Here is a 15,442-nt window from a genome sequence, read left to right as displayed (position 1 = left end):
GATATATTTGCATGAAGGATTTAAGTTTGCCCATTTTTCATCCTGCAGCAAAATACAGAGTAGTTTCATTTAGAACGTACGGTCTCTGAAATCATTCACAAAGGCAGCAATATATGGTGTGCACTCATACACAGTACTTATATATATATAGGAATATTATCTTAAAGAAGTACCTCTTAGCACACACATGAAAGTTTGCACTTGTTAGTCCACAGTGTTTTAAGCCAGAGAGCAGTAACACAGCGAGCAGCGTATGTAGCATATCCATGTGTACCAGGATATTAAATGCTGCTTCGTGAGTGCCTTTACAAGCCTCCGTATTCCCTGCCCTCTTTTGTGGAAGTTATCGCTGTATTAGATGTTGTTGAACATATTTGATATGAAAGCATTGTCTGTTTGCTACCAGTATCTAACGAGAATCTCCCCTAGAGTTGCCAGCAAGGTGCTGATTAATTAACTGAAGTAGTGAAGCTGAATAGTACAACAGCTGTTTAGAGAATTGTCATTAACTCGGTCTCTTTCCCCATCTATTCATTTCCTTGCAGCGCTACCACTAAACTGTAAATTTGGGAAACTTTCCCTTGCTCCTACCTTCACTCGTCCACGTTCCATACTGAAGGAAGGGGTGGCTGGTCAAGGCTTATTTAGAAAAAGAGAAGGGAAGCCAAGGAGGAGGGAGAAGAAAATAAACTTCCTGAAAGTCACAGCTCTGCTGTCACTTGTCAATGGCAGCTGACAATAGATGGTCCTCCAGGCAGAATGTCAAGACAGGAATCACATCTCTCCTCTGCTGATTGAGAAGTTCAGCAGTCTGACAGCCTTTCCCCGGGACTGCTGGTGTCCCATGGAGGCAGCGCGGCTCTCCCAGCCGGCAGCAGCGCGGATAAGGGCGGCTAAGCAGCTGCAGCCCACTCCCACGGTGTAATGACACTTGGCAGAGTATCCCAACCTGTGGACCTCAGCTGCCCCACTGCATAAAGATGATTATTCAGGAGAGTATAATCTGTATTAAGCGGCAGACGGAGGGGTGGGGGGAAGTGTTGATAGGACACGCATTTCTCATTAAAACATGCTGGATAGGCTTTCTGCACTTTGGAGGAGCTGCAGATTTCAAAGGAGAAGGTGCGATGAATATTTCTTTCATTATAGCCTGGGCAAAATTAATGCAAGGCAAAGTTTGGCACGGTCTCCTTGGCCTGATCACCTGATCACCTGAGCAAGCTCAGCTTATTCCACTTGACGTGCTCTGCTGTGACACACTGGAGATCAAAACATTAACACCAGCTGCATCTCTAACTGCTACTCTCTGCAATTTAATTTAATATTATGCTTCTTCACATGGGCCTCGCTTTATTATGCTTGAGAATTATGAAAACTGGAAATTACACATGTGATTAAACACCATCTAATCACTCCGTGTACTAAATAAGCCAAAATGCATCGGGAAATAGATCAGGTACAATTTTGGTGTGAAACAAATGAATGAAGGAATGTATTGCATTGATATAGATGGAGCATCTGCCTCGTGATAAAATTAAGTCTTGTGACAGAAATAAATCACTGTAGGGGAGAACGCAAACCATTATCCAATAGGATTTTGTCTTTTCTTCTTATGTGATGGGACTTATTGGATTCCCTGATGTTAGACAGCCAAGTGCATCCATGATATGATGATAAATCAGGAAGACTACACGATCTGAAATTTAACAGCACTTATTTCTGAGATGTTAAGATAAAGGAAAAAAAATACTTTGATTTCTGCAAGTAACTATTAAATTGGGAATCTCCTTTTCTGATAATCTGATATTCCGTTACTGTGTCATATCATCAAACAATGCCAGCAACCAGCAGCGGGTAAAATAGATTTCGGACTAAGATGAATACAGGAACCACTTATCTTTCTTTTTTCTTTTCCAGTATTCACAGTTTTATCTAAAGAACACCATATAAAGGTTACTGTTGACATAAAAATGTACTGTTCTTATTACATTTTCGTTTTTGCATGAATATATACTTAAATGGAGGCAAAAAGTGTTTTCTGTTGCTACTTTCTACATTTGAATGAAAAAAATCCATATGCTACGTTAAAAATACAGAATAAATAATGGAACTTCAGCATGTATAGTGGTTGATAAATGTGATTCACAAAACATATCTTCATGTTTTAATAGCTTTCCATTGTTAGAAGTATGCTATTAATTAGTAGAAAAATGGATTCATCTATCCAGGATGTACTTGTGTTTCTTGCTTTTAACCCTTTTTTCTCTATCACAACTTTTGGCTACTACCTCAAAACATCAGCAAGTGCTGGAAGGGATGTAATTGAGGGAATATTTCTAAGCAAGATTTCTGTAGGTGCATTCTTGAGCAATCCTATGGCACTGTCACTTCAACAAAACAAGAACCACAATTACGTAAATGATGAGGTCACGATTAAAATTCAAACAAACAGATGAAGGTAAGGAGTATCAATAACAGCACTGCTAAGCACAGCACTGACTCAGCTGCCTTTGGTGGAAATACTGCAACAACTGAAACATGATGGTCTTGCAGGCAGGCAGCTACTGCACCCTTTGATCCCGGTGTCCATACGTGACTGTCACCGTAAAGCCACTTTCAAGCCACTTTCTCCGAGCTGCCTCCCTGCAGCCTGCCCTGCGGTAAGCTGTGTGGGGGAGTGGCTGAGGAGGGAGAGAGGGTGGAGGGGAGAAAGCACTGAATGTTGATCACTTGTAATTATGGTAATCTCCTTCAAAAGCTTTAACTGCTCTAAACTCTGGCTGTCTTCAGACAGACCTAACTCCATGCGACACCACCATAAAAGCTGTTAAAGAAATGTAAACTACTCCGGCTGGGTGTCAGCCTTTAATGAGCGTGTGGTGCACAAACATGGGGCACTCCACACAAGGGAAGGAGATACCATAACTCTATCACAACCTGACGGGAGCGGTACCATTGGAAAAGCCCGGCTCTGCCACAACACAGAGTGAGCTCAAAATCACACAGCTGAAGCAAGGAAAAGCCAAGTTGTTTCTAATTACTTCTCCCACCTGTTTGGGAAACACCGTGCAGCACGGGTGAAAGCTAGTTATTATTTGACACCCTCCGGCTGAAAAGGACATGATAACTGGCACTTGCTGATGTCCCTCTGGGAAGGGAACTGCGTCAGAGCAGGCAGTTAAGCATCCCACCACACTGTACGTTAAGAAGCCCTGATATTCTCAGTTCTTTGCAAAAGAGACATGAAGGAAGGAGCGAAGACAGAGGATAAAACTTTGTGGGCCAAATAAAAAAGTTGTCTGGAGCCACGTGTCACAGGGGGGATATGGGGGCTGAGATAAATGAGACAGCAAGGCAAACCAGCCAGCACAGGACTGGGAGGGGTGAGATGCCTCTGCAAGGTGCACACCAGCCATCCAACGTTGGCTTAGGCTGGGCAGGAGGAGGATGCATACAGGAGGAAAGTCTTGCCCATTTCTCTAGCACTCACGTAAGGTAAAGAGTAGGCTACAAGGCTGCCCTGCATCCATCCTGTCAGAAGACCAATCTAGTCTCCCAGACAACAACCCAGCACACAGTCCCAGACATCCACTGGTGACAAAAGCAGGCTGTTTAGACCAAGTACCATAGCTAAAAGCCACGATTATTACTTTGAAGAAGAAATGGACTTCATCTAGCCGTGTCTGCAACCTTTTCTCATACCTTTTCAGCGATATTTTAGCAGGCAAGTTTGACAGTTGTGTTTAGAAAGATCAAGTTTTAAGTGACTAGACTGCAGTAGTCCATCACATTTGTATCACTATGGATGTAAACTTTACAATAACTTCATCAGGTAACTCTTATTTCCACTCTGAAATATGGCCTAGCCCAAAAAGACGAAACATTTAGCATTACACCACCAAAGCCAACAAGAGTTTTGGGGCTGAGGGAGCAAGAGCAATGCCTGATGTACCTGTAATTATCTGTCAAAACCACATGCAACTCCCAGAAATACCGTTCGTGTTGTTCTAACACAGATGTTGAAATCAAGTGCTAAAAAAGGCAGGAAATGCAGAGCTTGAATAGATACTTCAACCAGACTTGCGTCTCTGTGCTTGTGCCTTATAAAAAAATTCTCTAAATAAATAAAATAAAAAAATAATAATAAAAAAGAACCTTATTATCATCCAGTGTTTCACACAGAAAAAAACACAACAGTGTACCAGAAAACACTGAGATTTTACCTAATGTTTGCTTAAAATTATTCCATCTCAGGGTTGGGGGTTGCATGTGTTTTGATTGCAGTTCTTCAGCTTTCTCCATGGACTACACCTCTGCTGCCACCCCCAGTGGCTGCATCACAGTGATCCCTGGTGAAAGCCCTCACCCAGGCAGCTGTGGGGAGCTGGACTGTCTGTGGGGCTGGCTGCCATGGCATTTGGTCCCTGAGGTTCCCTCCCACTCTGTCTCCCCTTACCGTGAGGAAATTTCCATGAATGCAAAGCCAGCTGACTTAGTCACCTCAGAGCCAGAATGGGGCAGGTAGTGTCGACCATCAAAGAGTTTGGACTTTCACGTCACGTGGAGACCTGGGCAGGACATTACAGGCACAAGCAGCCTACAAGCCCTACACTGCCAGAGTAACGCAGTTCCAAGACCACTCTTACCTACACTATATTTAGGCTGCTAGCGCAGGAGCAAAGATGTGTTTTCTTGCAGACTCTTCATTTAGATAGCTTAGAGTAAGCTCAGCTGGAAGACCAGATGGCGAGATGGGCCACGGTGGAAAATGGTGTGAGATAACCTTTTTTATCCACTATGATCAATATATCAGTGGAAAAATCTGAAGAACAAGAGCAGAGATGAATACATGCATAGCAAATTGCATTTTAAATTATTTCCACAGAAAGTTTAAGACTAAATTTGTTTTAACACCCATCTATAAAATCAGGGCATAAAGCAACCAGTATTTTATCACCAAGAGCATTCAAGTTTGGTTGCCCTTCAGAAATGAGGAAGATCAGACTATAATAGCTTTATATGTGAAAACAGTCTTTGATTGACAGAATCTAATCATCTGAAGGGCAGCAAACCCACATTAGGAAAGCAGAATTCTCTGTTCAAGTTCTGGCTTGCAACATCTATTAGCATCTTAACATTCACTTGTACAAGTTTTTGCTAACTGAACATATTATTATTCTGTTACTGTGGTAGAAAAATAGCGACCTTTCTTTCCATGATAAAAATATGAGGGTACTTTTCCTGTAGTTTATATATCTTATACCATAGGTCATTTTTAAAGGCTTTTCTTTTTTAGGTCCCACCATTTATCTTTTCATTCTGAGAAAAAGCTAGTTTATTTAGCACAATAAGACCTTCACACAACTTTCCGGTATCAATTATTACAGTGACATGGCAACTCCCGTGTGAAAGGTTTCCTGCAATGTGTCTTGTGCAGACAAATAAACACAAGGGAAAAAAAAAAAAGACAAAGTACACATAACCTCCTTGCTGTCTATCTTACAAAAATACCTGCGAGCAAAGAGAATTAATTGGAAGTTTGATCACAGAAAGAAAGCCTTGTGCTGGCAACCCAACATTAACATTCTAAAACTTCAAACCAAAAAAATCTGAAGGAAAAAACATGGTGAAGCATGTTTTGCAAAACAGATTTGGGGTAGGGTGTAGGGGGCACAAAATGCTATACATGAGTGTTTTGCTAAATGTGCAATATTACAAACATTTGACTGGCACTAAGATAATACAATTCTCCATAAAAATAATGAGCAGCTCTGAATAGATAAGTAGGCCATTACCAAGACAAACACCAAAACTACTCCTAGTACAGTATCCTTGGTGTATTACTTCTTCACCTGAATATCACAGCAAGAGAAGAAAGAGCCTTTGTGTACACAGAATCTTGTGTACGTGAGTACACAGAATCTTGTGTACATGAAGAGGTGTTGAGAGTAGGGAGAGGATGTTTCTCATGGTGCGTATTTCTGCTGTTGGCTTTGTCCTGATGTCCCCTTCAGAGCACAACTGAGTACAAGTGGCCTGTCCTGCAAGAACAAAGGATTTAGCTTGACTGCACAGAAATGAGACTCTGTTTTAAATCCAGCGATTACCCTAGGATATCAGCCCTTCCAGGATGACACGTTGCATACATAAGGATTTATCCAGAAGAAATTAGAGGAAGGTGTGGGCATCTGCCATAGCCCAAGTTGAAGAAAGCACAGAGATCCCTGCCACAGGAGAACGCAAGAAGACAGCACATCATTGCTTTTGTGAAATAGCCCCTGGGACATCGCAGATTTGGGGCAACAACTTGAAACTCTAAGCACACCTGGAGCTCGAGCAACTGGGCTGGCTTTGTGGCATACATTTCATGTGAAACATGCTGCAAACTGTACCTTTTAGAACAATTATTGCCTTTTTAAGGACAATTATGTATTATGTATGATGTATAATTTATTCCGGAGGTTACTGGTTTATAAGAGTTGTAGGCAAACTGCCAAGTTATCGTCTGAACTGTAGTTATGAGTAATAACAAGGGTTATAATTTACATTCGTACTCTGTTTTTAAGTTAATGAGCTATCCAGCAAGAAACCCAGTACTTGGCTTTTTGTTTCTGTGCTTTCTTACTATTTCTTATATTTAAGAATACAGCTTGGTTATATAATTTGCCTCTTAGCTATGTGGCACCCTAAATACCTTTTACTGAACTGTCAGGGTAGTGACCGTTTGCCTTAACAGAGAAGCCACTATGTGCACACCCATGACTCTTACACACAGACGCTGACATTTGTACTTGCTCTGGTTAAAGAGGAAATACTACCAGGACAATAGGATTATACCTTCTTCTCCTGGGGAAAAAAAAAAAAATATCTTTGGGATCTTTCCACTTGTACCTGGCCACCAGCCACCAGGACAAGGTGCTTCAATGCAGCATTTCATACAGAGTGCAGCTGCTCAAGTAGCACGACACCCAGTTGCAGCACTGGGGATAAGCCACATCCTGGCATGTGACTAATGAAAGTACAACCTTCTGGCCTAGGGGCAAGAATGCCAGTGATTGAGCCACGCTGCCACGCACACTCAGTTTTCCCCAGCTGACCAGATAGCTCATTTATATTAAAAACCTGGATTAAATTTAGAGCAGTGAGAGACTGAGATAGCCCACTTGGTGTGCAGTCTTTTTCTTTCTGGTGAAAGAGCAATAAGGAAGAGTTGAACACCAAGAAGGAGACAAATTAAGGAAGAAATGGACTCGGTGAGCTCTGGAGCTACCAGGAAGTCCTGGCAAAAATATTAAGAGACAGAACTGATGTGAAGGACAAGGACAGAAGGGCAGAAAATACAGAGAGGCTTGTTGTTAAGAGGGCCACTTATGTCTGTCACCAGAGAGTAATATTTATAAATCCTGAGCCTGGCCTTGGTGAATGTAAGCCTGGCAGGATCACCAAGCTTAATTTGCCCTTCATACCCATGGCACTGCTAATGGTAGCCCAGTGGGCACCTCTGCTTCCCATAAGAAACTTGTAATCACTTCCCCTTCCCTAGAAGAAGTAATGAACTATTAAGTCCTTGGCACGTAGAAAAGAAACAATAATTAGATGATGCCATGCCTGGACTTTTTTGTTAGTCATCTTCCAGTCATGGTTGTTAAGTGCTACTCTGGTGCCAAGTATTAATTATTTGAAAATTGGTGCTTGGTGATGGACCAAGTCTTTTCTCATCGTAACTCAGTACCACCAGCGTAATGGCATGGAAGAAATAAGCCCAAACTTTAGTCAAGAAAAGGAGAGTGGAAGTAAGCATGGCAGAATTTTCACTGGAAGTTTTGCTGATCCACTTGCTTTTTACCCCAGTGCCTCATTCCCGTCTCTGAGGCCTCGCCTCACCCTCCCAAACCAAGGACCCTCTGAGACCAGGAGAGCCCACTGCAAAGTGCAGCTCTTCCCAACTGAAGACCTAAACATGGCTCTGCAGGCACCACCTTCATCCATGGACTGCTCCAGGACTTCCCTTCCAAGCCCGGTGAAGCCACCTTCTCTAAGCTGAAGGTGAGAGCTGTGCTCACGTTAAAGCAAGAAAACAACTGTTTTAATAACTACCTCAGGGGAAGAGACAGATGAATATCAGAGGTGGGATTCACCTCTCCACCACAACAGCCTTTCTTCTACAGCTTCTGCAGCACCATGGCAGCCCTGTGGGCCTGTGGCAAACCTGAGAGTGATGCTCAGGCAGCAAGAATGGCCACCCTGGCCTCAATCCTCCCTTCATTTTACATTTTCACAACTCAAAGTGGATGGAGGAAGCTGGATGCTTTCTTCTGCAACTGGAGTTAGTTCCAGAATAAATCTCTTTCAAACAATTACTGGATTACCCACTGTCCTTTTTGTCTAGCAAAAGCCTTAAGAGATTTGCTTGTCACTGTTGCTGTATTTCCACAGGACAAAATATTCTTTTTCTAAGCAACCTTCTACAAGCAAAGATTTTAGAGTCCTACAACCTGGGCACAAGAAAAGGGGGGAAAAGGATTGCCTTGAGGAACTGAAGGCTCACAGAACTTCCACTAGAAGACAAGGTCAAGGGCTTAAGGTTTAAAGCACTCACTAAAAAGATGTGAGGTCCAGAACATTTTTCTCTGCTTGCTACATTCTGAACACACACCCTAAGGCTCTGGAAGTGTCTTGCTCTCAAGACTCTTACCAATACTGTCCCACATGGGCAAACATCATTAAATACTCACTAGAAACCTGGAAAACAATTCCAGACTGGAACCCCAACTCGTATGCTATGCTTGAAAAATGGCATGGAGATGAGAGTCACCTACCGCAGAGCCACCTGATCCTCTGGATTCATTATCATGCTGGGAGATGCAGGAGCTGGCCAGACTGCCACAGCTCAGTCCTGCTGTGCCAGGACTTACTCCTGCTCACTGTGGGTGCTGCTGTGAGCATCCTCCATGGAGTTATTTACAAGAGGATACTTACAATATGTCCATGAATAAGCACATGAAAGGTATAGTGGACAGTCAATATCAGGCTAACATGTGTTTCTCTCTAAGTGAACCTCAGCTGCTTCAAAAGAAAGGAGGAAGCTTCTACATGATGGAAAGATGAATGAAACCTGAGAGCAGTAAGGAGAAGGAAATCATGGGGGTGAGGGAGGGGAAGGTGGATTTTGCAAACCGCAGCCAGCTGTCCTTACACCAGAGAAACCCTGAAGCTACTTCCATTTATTTGGTGTCCTGAGCAGTAATCACTTGAGAAGCAGAGTGTCATAAATACCTTCCCCAATGGTCCTCCCACCCTGTGCTGGTTAATGCTGGAGCAGCAGAGAATCTTGCCCTGTACTTCTGGTGTTTATTTTTAAAAGGTAATAGCAACAGAAATACACAAACCATTTGTGTTGGTGAAAAAAGGCTTACAAATTTGTTAACAGGTGCTTTTTAAACATAAAGGTAGAAAGATTTCCAGCTTAGAAAGAGATAAATACATAAAATTAATATTAAACTGAACTGCTTAGCTTTTGTTCCGCAGCACACAAGAAGCCAGTATTCACACATACATGCCTGGAATATATGATACTGCAAATGAAATACAAAAAGTGATAGAAATTCTTCCCATGATATTTGTGTAGTGGGGATGTGTTAGAACTGGTCTTATCCTGAGTCTGTTTAGCTACAAAAGCAATGCAGTTCATTAGTCACTCTTCCATGCTACTCAGATATGGGAATTTTTATGTAACTTACAGCATTCCTCTTTAGATAGTTTTAGCAGGAGCCCACCTACATATTAATGTCCCCCCATTGATGCTCTTTATTAACCTTTATAAAACCATTGTCCTAAACCAGCTTCAGTGCCTGACTGCAACATCTGGCCCTCATCACCCATGAAAGCAGGACCAGCTACAGAGCGATGCTGCTCGCCCAGAAACCTATTTCCAACTGCCACAGAACATTGTGCCAGTTTCCAGCCTGAGCAACTCCACAGGACCTTGCCTTTCATTACCCAGGCTGTTCAGATCAAGGCCTTTGTTCTTACATGACTAGTTTAAGTTAGCTTGGGGGTCAAAGAAAGAAAGTACTTAAGAGAATGGCTTTAAAACCTCACAAGGAAGCAGGTTTGGTTTCTTTAATTAAGAGTGCCCTGAAACTGCAGCTCAGACTTTGCTGGAAGGAAGAAATGCAACCGAGGGGTAAACACAGACTTTACATTGAGTCTGTTGGAGCCACTGAAGCTTTTCGCGACTGATGCTCAGCCTCAGCAAAGACACTAGGAAACGGGGCTAGCTTTATAAACCGCCCCTTGCTGCTGTCCTTCCAGGGGAAGGGCCTGAGCCACTCCGAGCAATGAAAGACATTAGTGAAGAAAAACACAGGAAGGTGAATGTTTTCTAAGTGCTAGTACTGGCTCGGTGATGGAAGGCAGGCACCTGCTCTCTGGATCTCCGTGGTACCCACCCAGCACCCTTGGCTGCTGCTGGTACTGTTTACCCATGACAGCACGTACAGCTGTACTTCAGCCTGTCCCTGGCTGCAAGCCTGGCTGTGGGCTCGTATTTTGGACAATGATAAAACATGCTGCCCTGGTCTTACAGAGTAGCAGCTTCTTCAGCAATACTTTTAGACTACCCCAGAGTTCTGATTTTGACAATATTGTGCAACTGTGTTTGAGCTGCCATGGTAAGTATCTGAAATTAAACCATATTCAGGTTCTCTCCCTCCCCATCGCAGTACAGCTCTGTATCGATGCCTCTATAGATGTAGAACAAAACAAGACTCAGCAAAGTGTTTAAAATGTCACGGGTTACTTTTTTCATATTTCTACACAGATCTTAATGCTTTGCAAGATGTAACCAGGCTTCTCCCTCACCCTGATTTATGAAAACTTCAATTTAAAAAGAGGGGAAGGAAATCATGCCTTATGCTGCCCTTAAATGTCAGTCAACTTTAAGAGTAGTGAACAGGTCCCTACTTTTCAAATGTCAGTAAGACTTCTCATAAAAAAAACATGGGCGAGATGTCTGTATAGTTCACATGCCGTATGATCTCATTTTCAAATGCTTCTGATCTTTCCTTTTTCCCCTAGTTTGGCTGGCAGAGTAAACCAATTCGCAGTGCCCTCCCATCTGCAGCTCCATCACAGAAACAGTCGTGTGCCCCCTGATATCTTGATCTTTTAACACCGTCTTTTTTTCCTCTCCCCCCCCCTCCATTTTAAACAATACCTTCAAGTTAGCTTTAACACCTCAGAAAATAGTGCCATAAAAATAAACAAAAGACCCAGGACTAAAATTGAACATAAAAGTTGTTGGAGATATTGTTTCTTGACAAATAGCCTCTCCAAACATCATAAATTGTCCAAAACCTCTTAAACCTTTGCTCTACATCACCCACGTAGGACTGCAAAGGGAATACAGCCAAGGAACTGCAGGCTAATTGAAAAATCATTCACTTGAGATACAGTAAGTATCGTGCTCCAGTTCTATGAAAGTATACAGAAACCTGACACAAGTGGCATCCTCCATGAACTAAGCAACTGACTGATCAGCAAACTCAAAAGGAAAATAATCTGTTTTTTCCTCCCTTGCATTGCTGAATTTGCATTTAATAATTCATCTGAGATAAAAAAAAAAAAAAAAAGCCTTCGAGATACATTGGGTGGCACCAATTCCTTCTCAGCCTCCAGGACTGCCACCTCTTGAAAACTACAGTATTGACTGGTAAAGCTGGTGGTATAAGGACCCAGGAGCTGCTATTTCTAAACCCCTATTATTCAAAGATCGTTATCACCGTTTTCCATTAGCAGAAGTAAGTAAAAGCTTTGCTGTATAACTGACAATGTTACTTTGGGGGAAGGGGAAAGAAGGCTCAATATTGTACTGCAAGAAGCATCCTATTGATCCTGACTTTTTATAAGATTTTTGTGCCTTTTTTCTTGAGGCCATTTAGCACTGACTTTGCCTATAATTAATTTTACAGTCAGTGGGAGCTTCTGGATTTTACAGGTTCAGTACAAATGGAAACACCTGTAGAAGGTGTTATTTACCTTATATTTTAATATTCTGCACTCTCTGTCCTCCCAAATCCCATTTACCAGGTTCAGCATATCCCTCTATACTACAAAAACATGTCAGACACTCACATTTCAAGCTCTGTCCTTCTGCTGGGTTTATGATGCAGTGAAAATAGTCTGTCATGTCATGATTCCCAAAAGTCTGCTCCAAGCACTAACAGAATTTACCTTCAGATCTTTTGTGCCTCAGTAACTGAATTTTTCACTGTCACCAGTTGCCTTACCCGTATACTCCCTCTGAAGCAGTAGGTGAGCACACATGTGCTTGGGCATGTGTTTCTCTGCCTCGTATTGGGATAGTGTAAGTGTAATTGTATTCAGAGAAATACATCACACTGTCCATTTTGGAATCCCTATGAAAATAACATCAGGGACATTGATATCATCTTCAGAAGATCCTTCCATTATCTCTTTTGTATGATCATGGCATGGGTCATCCTCCCTATCTACAGCGACAAGCTGCTAACATGACAAGACAAAATATCCCTTTTCTGAAGGTTCAGAATCAACTACTGATGAGGTAATTCCAGTTAAAGCTCTGTATGCTCCGTGACTTGCACTTTAAAATAAATATAAAAAATGTCCAACAAATCTCTAATAAATAGCCAGGAAAAAAATATCTGTTTGGACAATCTCTGGTGAAAGAACATGCTCAATACAGACACGGTGCAAGCGAACAAACAACAGAAGCCTCAACAGGGAAATTACGTTAAAAGCGGCGATTTATATCATGGAACATCATACCGCTTTCTTCTCATTGTACAGTCATTGGGTACAGTGGGAGTCAGGAAAGGAGACAAATGAAAAGGGAAGCAGAGGGAGGAACTGGATGGATGAGGGATATGTAACACATGGTCTAGCAAGGGAGACCAACCAGCCAGATGACAGCCATGTCCAGAATGCAGGATCAAGGACAGGGTTTCACTCCACTTTCAAATCAACTCTCTTTCCAGGTAAACGAATAAAAAGCCACTGAGCTTTTCATAGTCTACGGCAACAAGGATAGCCCCACAGCTCCCGTAAGAAAACCCTTGTGAAGCTCAGATGTATTCATTGTTTATTTAGACAATCTGAAGTTTTCCAATTTGAAATATTTCTAGAGATCCAGCAGTTGCCAGCTCTGTAATTAGCCAGAGTGCTTGAAACACTGCTTTCCAATCTGTGGTCCACAGATCCCTCTCAAGCTCCATTTCTAAGGGGTTTAAGCAAGATTACTACCAAAGTGAGACTACTAGTTGTGGTCTCAAGCTTTCTATACAGATGTTAATACATCCAGTAGAAGTATTTCACAGGTCTTCATACCAAGGATGCCTGAAAACTATCAAGGCCTAAAATTCACGCATTTGTTTACTCATTCATTTTGATTTGCAGATACTCAAACAAGTCTGTCCAAACACAGCACCTATGAAGCTGGTGCTCCCAGACTCCAAAGAATTCCCCACAGGACACAGGGGTTTAATGGCACTGGCTCTAAGAGCCTGGGATTCGTTTGTTGCACCAGATGCCAGACGAAGTATTGGGCCGATAAAATAGTATTTATTATTGTAAGTGTTGAATGTTGAAACAATAGCAGCTGGGGCACGTTTGGGCCTCCGAAAAAGCAACAGATGTCTACAACTGGAAAGCCAAAAATACAGGCCATTTTTTAAATAGCAAAGTCTAGCTTTCTGTGCACTACTTTGCATAAGTGAATTATACATCAACTTTTGTAACCCGTTTTGAAATCTATGGATGCAAAACCAGACACATGCCAAATTTTAAACTGTGTATTTCACGATAAGCAATCATCACCACCTTACACAGGAGAAACCCTGAGAAACAAAAAAAAAAGAGGATGGATGCCCTAACCTCCTAGCCGTGTTCTAGCTTACCTGTGCCTTACTGCACCAGGGCCCTGAGGATATTCCTTCTGAGTGGGAGACACACGACTCCCAGGGAGAGACAGAAGAATCTGTCCCTGCTGTCTCCAGGCTGCCCAGCTCTCATACTCAGCCACCGAGACAAACATACTCTGTATTTCTACTTTTTTTCCTTCTGTTGTCATTAAAAAAGAAGAAAAATCAATACAATTAAATACAAAAACACAGAGAAGGAAATTACAAAATATAATGCTAAATATTTAAATAGTTAGAGCTGACCACTAAGATCTTTAAGGTTTTATTGTTCCTAGTTCCCAGTGTAAATAGATCAGTTACTTGCAAAAAGACAAGTAACCGAAGGGTCTTAACTTGGCAATGCAAACTGATAACTACAAATAAAACAACAGCTATAATGGAATAATATCCTGATAATGCTTTCCCCGATCCATGTTTTTTAAGCTGCAGCAGTTTCTAACCTGACTATTTAGATGGAAATAATAAACAAAAAGTTGTGGCTTAATGTCTTAATTAAGAAACCACTTTGCTTGGGCGGTCTCTTACCCCAAGGGACCTGAAGGAGTTAAACACCTCTGTGTCCCCCACCTTCCCAGGCAAGTACTGTAATGGGCTACATGGAGCATAATGCAAGGACAGAGAAACACTGCCAAATATTTGTTATGCCTAACATTTATGTACATTTATCTAATCTCCAATATAATACAGGCTGACAGTATAAACAGGCCTGCTGAAGCTAATCTGTGCATGTTCCTAGTGTATGTAAATAGTCTTTTTCTTCAGTTTGTTTCCTTAAAGTATGGAGCCTGCAATTATCTCTCACAGCTACAAAGGCATTGGCATGTTACTTAGTACTTTTAATAATGATAAATCAGTCCTGGTGACAAGGGAGTTTAAACCTTAAGCTGCAGCCTAAGATTTTCCAATAGACCCCAATAGAGATCTTTTGTCCTACAGGCTCACTCATTTTTAACCTCTCCACTTGTTCTGTCCTGGTCCCCCCTAAAACACAGGACTCCCTACTGTGGTCACTTGTGAAATCACTTTCTGAAGACTTGTTTTTCAGGTACTAAACGAAATAAATTAATCCCACCATTAGAAAGACCAAATGTGAAAACTGGGACTTGAGGAGAGGAAAAAAAACGACAAAAAACAAAACAGAATGTAAAAGAGAATCTACAAGACACATCGCTGCATTTCATTAACATTAAACTTGAAATAAACATCTGCGAAACTGTTGATACAGTCGATTGCACATCATCATCTTCATGTCATGGTTAGATGATCATATTTTGGGAGTACAACAGAAATCTAACTAGAATTGGAGATTCTCAGATTAAACAGCCTTTTCCTTCCACCCCTCTTCTGATCATTTCTCATGTTTTGACGACAATAAAATGCCACCCAGATTTTCCTGGGACATTTTTTGTCTAATCTTCTCTGTTTAACTTAGTTTGATGTGCCTGTAATACCTATTTAAAACTGTCTCTCCCTGTGTCTAA

At 41.8% G+C, this 15,442-nt stretch overlaps 1 protein-coding gene across 2 annotated transcripts in view; it reads right to left on the bottom strand.

Annotated features, from left to right (window-relative positions):
• PPARGC1A (PPARG coactivator 1 alpha) overlaps nt 1–15,442 on the bottom strand; it is a 371,584-nt gene that overhangs the window by 126,325 nt on the left and 229,817 nt on the right. The window contains exon 1 of one of the 2 annotated variants that reach the window (XM_055797047.1): nt 592–842. The exons of the other annotated variant lie outside the window; for it this stretch is intronic. Coding sequence (XP_055653022.1) covers nt 592–612 — 21 coding nt within the window. The 5' untranslated portion in view covers nt 613–842. Of the gene's footprint in view, nt 1–591; nt 843–15,442 lie in introns of those variants that run through there. 2 annotated transcript variants of the gene reach the window in all.

The sequence above is a fragment of the Falco peregrinus genome, chromosome 2 (genome assembly GCF_023634155.1).
Source record: "Falco peregrinus isolate bFalPer1 chromosome 2, bFalPer1.pri, whole genome shotgun sequence".
Taxonomy (NCBI): domain Eukaryota; kingdom Metazoa; phylum Chordata; class Aves; order Falconiformes; family Falconidae; genus Falco; species Falco peregrinus.
This window is presented reverse-complemented; position numbering and strand designations above follow the sequence as displayed.